Here is a 9,024-nt window from a genome sequence, read left to right on the forward strand (position 1 = left end):
AAATAACTCAGGTTCGTCTTTTGATAATGCTCAAGTCATTCAATTACTAAATACGTTAGTGAAAGGTCAGGAAAATTAAGCCAAAGATATGCACAATTACGCCAAGGAAGTGCAAAATCAAGCTCGATAGGTGACTGAATTGAAGAGGCAAGTGGGACAAATGGCTGAATTCATAGGGTAATTTAGTAGAGAACAAGGTAAGTTACCTAGTTCGACTGATGTGAATCCAAATGGAGGCTTCGAATATGCCAAAGCCATCACCCTGCGAAGTGGAAAAGAAGTTGGATCTGATCCCAACCCATCTAAATCCAATAAAAAAGAGGATGAAATGATGCAATTTGAGGAGAAGGAACAAGGCCTGCCCACGGCAAGGATTGAGCAATCTTTGCCGCAACCACCTACACAACCTAATTCGACCACCAAAGGTAAGTTGGGTTCAAATTCCATGACTTCTAATTCCATTCCACCCAATGCACCATTTCCGCGTAGGTTTGTGCAATCAAAGAAGGATGAGAGTGACAAAGACATACTTGACACATTCAGAAAGGTGCAAGTCAACATTTCACTTCTAGATGCAATTAAACAAGTCCCCAAGTATGCTAAGTTCCCGAAGGAGTTATGCACTACAAGGAAGAAGGCTTCAAACAAAGGTAAGGGTAAGTGAGAATGTATCAGCCGTGTTACAACGAAAATTACCTCCTAAGTGCAAAGATCCCAGCAGTTTTACAATTCCTTGTGTTATAGGAAATACTCACTTTGAATATGCCATGTTAGATGTAGGTGCATCAATAAATGTCATGCCTTATTCAATATATGCATCTATGAACTTAGGAGAATTAAAAAATGTTGGAGTGATCATTCAATTGGCTGATATATCCAATGCGTATCCAAAAGGTGTTTTGGAGGATGTTTTAGTGCAAGTGAATCACCTAGTCTTTTCGGCGGACTTCTACGTGCTTGAAATGGAAGACTCGAACCATTCCCCTCAATTACCAATCTTACTTGGCCGACCATTCATGAAGACTGCTTGTACAAAGATAGACGTATTCAAGGGAACATTGACCATGGAATTTGATGGGGAAGTTATTGATTTCAATATTTCTGATGCTATGAGATATCCCCATGATGATCACTCTTGTTTCTCTATTGATGTGATTGACTCTTTGGCACAGGAATTCCTTGATGATTTGAGTGTGGATGCACTTGAAAAAAATTTCACGCAAAGCATTGGGCTCAAAAACGAAGGGTTAGCACTTAGGCATGCCCACGGCAACAACAAGGAACATCTAGCCGTGCCTATTCAAGAAGAATTGGTGGAGATGGTTGCTGCCTTAGAGTCAAATCCAAAACATATTGGTAAATCTCCTAACCTAATTTCAATTCCCATTTCAACTAACAAGTTGCTTCCTTCTGTAATCCAACCACCTTCCCTAGAGCTTAAACCATCGCCTAGCCATTTGAAATATATGTTTTTGGGAGAACAAGAGACGCTACCCGTCATCATCTCTTCTTCACTCACTGTACAAGAGGAGGACAAGTTGGTGAGGGTGCTTCGGGAATACAAAACTGCTATTGGGTGGACATTGGCCAATATAAAGGGATTTAGCCCTACCACTTGTATGCATCGAATACTCTTGAAAGAAGGAGCCAAACCATCTAGAGAAGCACAGCGCCGACTCAATCCCCTATAATGGACGTTGTGAAGAAGGAAATCATAAAGGTACTAGATTGTCGAGTGATTAACCCAATTTCTGATAGCCATTGGGTCTCTCCAGTCCAAGTTGTTTCTAAGAAGTCTGGAGTCATTGTGGTAAAAAACAAAGATAATGAGCTTGTGCCCATCCGAATCCAAACTGGATGGAGAGTTTGTATTGACTATCGGAAGCTCAATGCTACAACAAGAAAAGATCACTTCCAGCTACCCTTTATTGATCAAATACTTGAAAGGTTAGCCAGTCATTCTTTTTATTGTTTTCTTGATGACTATTCGGGTTATAATCAGATTGTGAAAGCTCCCGATGACCAAGAAAAGACTACCTTCACATGTCCCTTTGCTACCTTTGCTTATCGACGCATGCCATTTGGGCTATGCAACGAACCAACCACATTCCAAAGGTGTATGGTAAGTATTTTTTCAGAATTTGTGGAAAAAGATCATTGAAGTGTTTATGGATGACTTTAGTGTTTTTGGTGACTCATTTGATGCATGCTTGAGTAATCTAACTTTGATCTTACAATGATGCATTGAAACTAATCTTGTCTTGAATTGGGAAAAGTGCCATTTTATGGTAAAACAAGGTCTAGTTTTGGGGCATATCATATCAGAAAAAGGGATTGAGGTTGATAAATCCAAAATAGATCTTGTACGTCACTTACTCTTTCCCACTTCGGTGAGGGAGGTTCGTTATTTTCTTGGCCATGCAGGATTTTGTAGGAGATTCATCAAGGATTTCTCAAAAATCTCCCAACCCCTATTCCGTTTACTCCAAAAGGAAGTAGCCTTCGAGTTCAACAAGGAGTGTGAGACTGCTTTCAAAACCCTCAAGGACATGTTGACTTCGGCCCCCATCATCATACCACCAGATTGGAGCCTTTCATTTGAGCTAATGTGTGATGCATCCGACTATGCCATTAGTGCTGTTTTAGGTCAAAAGAGGAACAAATAGCCGCACGTCATCCATTATGCCTCTCGGACCCTAAATGATGCTCAATTGAATTATTCTACCACTGAGAAATAACTTCTTGCAGCTGTCTTTGCTTTAGATAAATTTTGTTCATACTTACTTGGCGCTAAAGTGATTGTATATTCTGACCATGAAGCATTGAAGTATCTTCTTACCAAGAAGGAGGCCAAACCAAGGTTGATTCGTTGGATGCTCCTACTTCAAGAGTTCAACATTGAAATAAAAGATAAAAAGGGGAGTGAAAACATGCTGGTAGACCACCTCAGCCGTTTGGTGCACATCGATGACTCCTTACCCATTATAGAGACATTCCCTGACGAGCAATTACTGTCCCTAGAGGTAAGTGAGCCCTGGTATGCTGATTTGGTCAATTATTTGGTCACAAAACAAGTTCCTAGCACTCTAGATAAATAAAAGTGTGATAAATTCATAAATGATGCACGATTTTATGTGTGGGATGATCCATATTTGTGGAAGTACTGTCCTGACTAGATTATTCGTAGATGTGTGCACAATTCTGAGTTTAATTCAATTATTGCATTCTACCATAGTTATGCATGTGTGGGTCATTTTGGCACCCAAAGGACGACCCTTAAGGTTTTAGAGAGTGGTTTCTATTGGCCTACATTGTTTAAGGATGCTAGAACATTTTGCATAACTTGTGATAGATGCCAAAGAACAGGTACAATAGGTGCCAATGACCAAATGCCGCAAACTCCCATCTTTAATGTGGAGATCTTTAATGTATGGGGTATTGATTTCATGGGACCCTTTCCGCCCTCATATGGTTTTACTTATATTTTGCTAGCCGTTGATTATGTGTCGAAATGGGTGGAAGCCAAAGCCACCCGTACTAACGATTCTAGAGTGGTGGCAGATTTTATCAAGGCTAACATCTTTTCCAGATTTTGCATGCCGAGGGTGTTCATAAGCGATGGAGGCTCCCATTTTTGCAATCGCACCATTGAGGCGCTGTTTAAAAAGTACAATGTCAAGCTGATAGGAGCATATTTATGCAACTTAGTTAGCTTGTTCTTGTGCATTTTTGTTGTTATTTCTTAGTTAATTATGTATTTTAAGCTATTTTCGTGTGTTTATAGGTCATAATAACAAAGTTGGCAAGAAAGTGCATTTTGGAGCATTTTAGAGCATTTTAGAGCAAGATTGGATAATGCAAGCATGGAGACATGAGGATGGACGTTTTTGAAGATTTGAGGGCTAGAAATCAACATGTGTGTGTGCAAGTGTGTTGACCTACAACTCCAAACATCCATCCACTGCACCCATTACATCCACTCATTACCAAACATCCACCCACTACACCCATTACATCCACTCATTACCACAACACTCACCCACTACACCCATTACATCCACTCATTACAAACATTCATCCACTACACCCATTACATCCACTCATTACCACAACACTCACCCACTACACCCATTACATCCACTCATTGCAACTCCATACACTTCTCTCCCTAGCCTATAAATACATCCACCCTTCACCATAATTTGGGGGCCATTATCCAAAGAAGCTACATTCACAAACACTTTCATCCCTTTCCTTGCCGTGACCTCCATCCATTCATCTAGCCATACTACATCTCACCAATCTATACACTTTCATCTCTTAGCCGTGCAAATCCATTCCATCCATATATCCATACATATCCTAGACACTTGTGCTACAACAAGGTGGTGAAAACAAAGGTCCTTGGCGTTTCAAGCTTGGAACTTTGGAGCGTTTTAGATGTACTTCGTTCTTGCTTTCAATGTCTACTTTGTTATTTTCTAATTTTGTTGCAATTATGAGTGGCTAAACCCCTATTTAGTTAGGGGGAAGTTTGAAGCCATGAACATGCTTGAGATATGAATTGATTTCTTCCAATTGTGATTTGATAAGTTGTGATTGCAATTCAATTATCTATTTTATTCATAGCTGATTCTTGTATGTTTATTAAGGATGCATACTTAATTTTCATGCATGAATTAGATGCTAGAATATAAATGAGTTTCACCTAATTGTTACAAGTTTATATTCATGAGTAGTGAAGGTTGTTTATCACAATCGCGTTAATTGAATTCTTGGCAATTGTATCATGCATTCATAGTTATAATTGCCTCGTCAACACTTATGATTTTCATTGAACGTAATGATCTCTGATTGTATCACTATTATGCATTCATATAGGGGACTTTTAGAGAATGATTTGGGTTGTCGCATGCATTCATCCAATTCAATGAGTAAAGGAAAATCTGAGGGTTAATTTGTGCATCACGGTTAATCTGGGGTGTTGAGCATCATAGTTTATTGAAAAGCAATTGGAAACGATTCATGTACAAGTGTGTCATGTGTGAAGAACGGACCTCTAGCTAATCCATCCATCATCGTATTCCTCAAATTTGTCTTACAATCTGCCTAGTTTTATAACTTGTTTGTTTGTTTCAAATTCATCAAAACCTAAATCCCCATTTTACTTTCTTGTTTCAAAGTGTTAAATTTTGGTTTTGTTTGTGTTTTTGAGTGTTTTGATTCAAGCCAAAACACTAAATTCATCCAAAATTGTGTAAGAGTCAAATATGCCCAGCTTGTGTTTTTAGGCAGTTTTGAGTCTTTAGAATCTGTTTTGAGTCCCTTGAGTCTATTCAAATGTTTTTAACTTTGTTTTTATGATTTTGAGCAAGTTTAGAGGTTTTAGCAAGCCCTCCTAATCCCCGATTTAGAACGATCCCTACTTGCATTTATACTACAATTTGACAACAAGAGGGTTTAATTTGAGTGCTTAACTTTCATCGCATCAAATTTTGGCGCCGTTGCCGGGGATTAGCAAATTGCTAATCCCTTGTTATTTCTTTTTGTTTATTGTCATGTGTTTCTGTCCTAGTTGATGACTTTACTTGTTTTCTTGTTTTAGGTGGTTTATGACTCGAAGTTCTCAACCTATTCATAAGCACATCCGTAACTTTGATGACGATTTTGTACGAACTTTGAGACGAGCAAGGAATCAACAAGAATCCCAACCATCTCAACCTGCACCAGATCTCAGAAAAGACAAAGTAGAAGAGCAAGAGAGGCCCACGACACAGGTTGTAGAGGAAGATCCCAACATGGCAGCGGACAATCGAACAATCAAGGAGCTTTCTGCTTCGGGATTGGACAATGTCGCTCCCCTATGCAGCCAATACCCCATGGCTACCCTAGGGAAGACGGACGAGTTCGAATTGAAATCAAGTTTGTTGCATCACATTCCTAAGTTCCACGGGATGTCCATGGAAGATCCTAATAAACACTTGAAGGAGTTTGAGGTTGTTTGCTCGAGCATGACCCCTGTGAACGTTGATGGGAGCATTCTGAAAATGAAGGCTTTTCCCTTTTCTCTCTTAGAAAAGGCTAAAGATTGGTTGTATGAGCTAGCCCCCGGAACTGTCACATTATGGAAGAGTATGAAACGGGCATTTTTGGAGAAGTTTTTCCCAACCTCTCGAGTCATTCTACTACGCAAAAGGATTAGTGGCATTCAGCAAAACCAAGGTGAATCCTTTCCCACTTACTATGAGCGTTTTAAAACCCTTGTTGCTTCATGTCCACAACACCAGATGAAGGAGGAACTTCTTCTTCAATATTTCTACGAAGAGCTTCTACCAATTGAACGCCAAATGCTAGACGCCTCAGCGGGAGGAGCTTTGGTGGACAAAACACCCATGGCTGACAAGACCTTAATTGCTAACCGAGCATTGAATGCTCAACAATATGAAGACGTTGGTCAAAGGGACACCCCACGGCAGCAAGTGAATGAGGTAAGTTTCACATCCGACATTCAATCGCAATTAGCTAATCTTACTTCCATTGTGTCTTAGATGGCCGAAGGAATGAGGATAAAATAACTAAGTGAATGTGGTGTGTGTTCTATCCAAGGACTTGCCTCTGAAAAGTGCCCGCAATTGATTGAAAATGGTGGACTGGAAAGTGCCAATGCAATTGGATTCAAGGCCAAAACCAGCCAAGGAACGATCTATATTATAATAAGTACAATCCAGGTTAGAGAGACCATCCAAATTTCAAGTGGAGGGAGCCCCAACAACCCCAACAACAAGGAGGCTTTAGGCAGCAACCTCCGGGCTTCTATACCAAGCAATACGCATCAACACAAGCCCCACAACAACCTGCCCAAAATACCTCAAGTACATCTTTAGATAATGAGACATTTCTTAAGTTACTCACCAATTTGTCTCAGGGGCAAGAAAATCAAGCCAAAGCAATGCAAAACCAAGAAAAAAGGGTGGACCAAATGGAGAAGCAAATTGGGCAGATTGCGGAGTTTGTAGGACAATTCAGAGAGCAAGGTAAGTTGCCTAGTTCAACCGTTGTCAACCCGAATGGAGGATATTAATTTGCAAAAGCCATAAGTTTACGAAGTGGAAAACAAGTTGGATCTGATCCCCAACCATCCAATTCACGTTCCAATGAGGTTAAAGAGTTGATAATTGAAGAGGAGGAGGCTGAAAAGGATATTTTGGAAACGTTTAGAAAAGTTCAAGTTAATATACCACTTCTGGATGCAATTAAGCAAGTTCCAAGGTATGCCAAGTTTTTAAAAGAACTATGCACAACTAGGAAGAGAATTTCGAGCAAAGAGGTTGTCAAGGTAAGTGAAAATGTCTCAGCTGTTTTACAACGTAAATTGCCCATTAAATGCAAGGATCCGGGAAGTTTTACCATTCCTTGTGTAATTGGTAATACTCGTATTGAATCGGCCATGTTAGACTTAGGTGCATCTATAAATATCATGCCTTATTCAATCTATGTACCTATGCACTCAGGCGAATTGAAAAATGATGGTGTGATTATACAATTGGCCGATCGTTCTAATGCCTATCCAAAGGGAGTTTTGGAAGATGTTTTAGTGCAAGTCAATCACTTAATCTTTCCGGCGGATTTCTACGTGCTTGAAATGGACGAGTCGAACCACTCCCCTACATTGCCCATCCTCCTTGGACAACCATTCATGAAAATGGCTCAAACCAAGATTGATGTAGCCAAAGGATTAGTAACTATGTCATTTGGTGGTGATATGATTAGCTTTAATATTCCTGAATCTATTGAGAATACTAATGATGTTTGTTTTTGTTATGCCATTGATGTGATTCAAAATATAGGGCAGAAACGTTCAACACTAATAAAAAAAAAGTACCTCGAACCACCATCGAGGAGGAAATTGGAGTGAACAACAAGTAGTGCACGACCTCACCTCTTAAAACCCCAATTCTGACCGAGAGCAATCCTTGTGCATTTGCTAATAGTACTACCACTTCATTGCAGCACATTGGTATGTCACCTAACCCAATTTCAATTCCCATTTCAACTAATAGGTTGTTACCTTATATGGTGCAGGTACCTAATCGAATGCAAGGTAGTAGGGAAGTTTACATCGATTGTTGGAAGCAACACACCAAAATCAGGAAGGATTACTATCCTGTTCCGTTCAAGGATTCAATGTGTGAGCACTTTGAGGAGCATGTCGTGGAGAATGTACCCTTCCATGCTGTGGGCCCTGTACAAGCTTAATTGAAGGTATCGTCCAGCTGGAAGACGTTAAAGCAAGCGCTTCTTAGGAGGCAACCCATGTATTCAAATAAGGAAGATTTTTGAATTGCTCCACAATCAGTTTTGCGTTTCTAAAAACCTTCCCTTTTCTGTAGTTTTATTTTGCCATGATTGTCATTTTTATTTGTTGCTTGTCTAATTGTTTTTTGTGTGGGTTTATTTTTGAAACACTGACAATTATGCAAGGTATTTTTACATTCATAAAAAAGAAAGGAACATTAATCAGATAAATACAAGAGGGAAGCTTCACAGAGGCTGCTTAGGAGAAGTCTTAGTAGTCGACGGAGCCTCAGTAGTCGACGGAGCCCCAGAAGGAGGAGGCATCAGAGGTTGATCATTTGGAGCTTTATTACACGGTACAGCCCTAGAAGACGAAGGCAAATGCTATTGGAACAAACCCATAAACCTCTGATGATCAAGTAAAATCTGACCATCAGATTCCTGCATCTGGTCAATCTTCCTCTTCATGTTTGTAGCATAGTTATGTGCGAGCATGTGCAACTGTTTATTCTCATGTTTAAGCCCTCTAATCTCCTGCTTAAGACTCATCACTTCAGCCGCCAATGATTCAACTTGACGGGTTCGGGCAAATAGGCGTTAGGCCATATTAGACACGGAACCTACGTACTGTACACTGAGAGCTAGAGAATCCTTAACAGCCAACTCATCAGACCGTTTGGCAAGTAGTCTGTTATCTTTGGGAGTGACAAGGTTACTGGCCACCACTGC

General features: G+C 40.0%; 1 protein-coding gene across 1 annotated transcript; it reads left to right on the plus strand.

Moving 5' to 3' along the window:
- Positions 1-328: 328 nt before the first annotated feature.
- Positions 329-1,691, plus strand: LOC139196803 (uncharacterized). The gene is made up of 2 exons (XM_070823147.1): positions 329-650; positions 745-1,691. Exons 1-2 carry the CDS (start codon positions 329-331, stop codon positions 1,689-1,691), a joined length of 1,269 nt encoding a protein of 422 aa, XP_070679248.1.
- The last annotated feature ends 7,333 nt before the right edge of the window (positions 1,692-9,024 follow it).

Source organism: Malus domestica, chromosome 06 (genome assembly GCF_042453785.1).
Source record: "Malus domestica chromosome 06, GDT2T_hap1".
Classification (NCBI taxonomy): domain Eukaryota; kingdom Viridiplantae; phylum Streptophyta; class Magnoliopsida; order Rosales; family Rosaceae; genus Malus; species Malus domestica.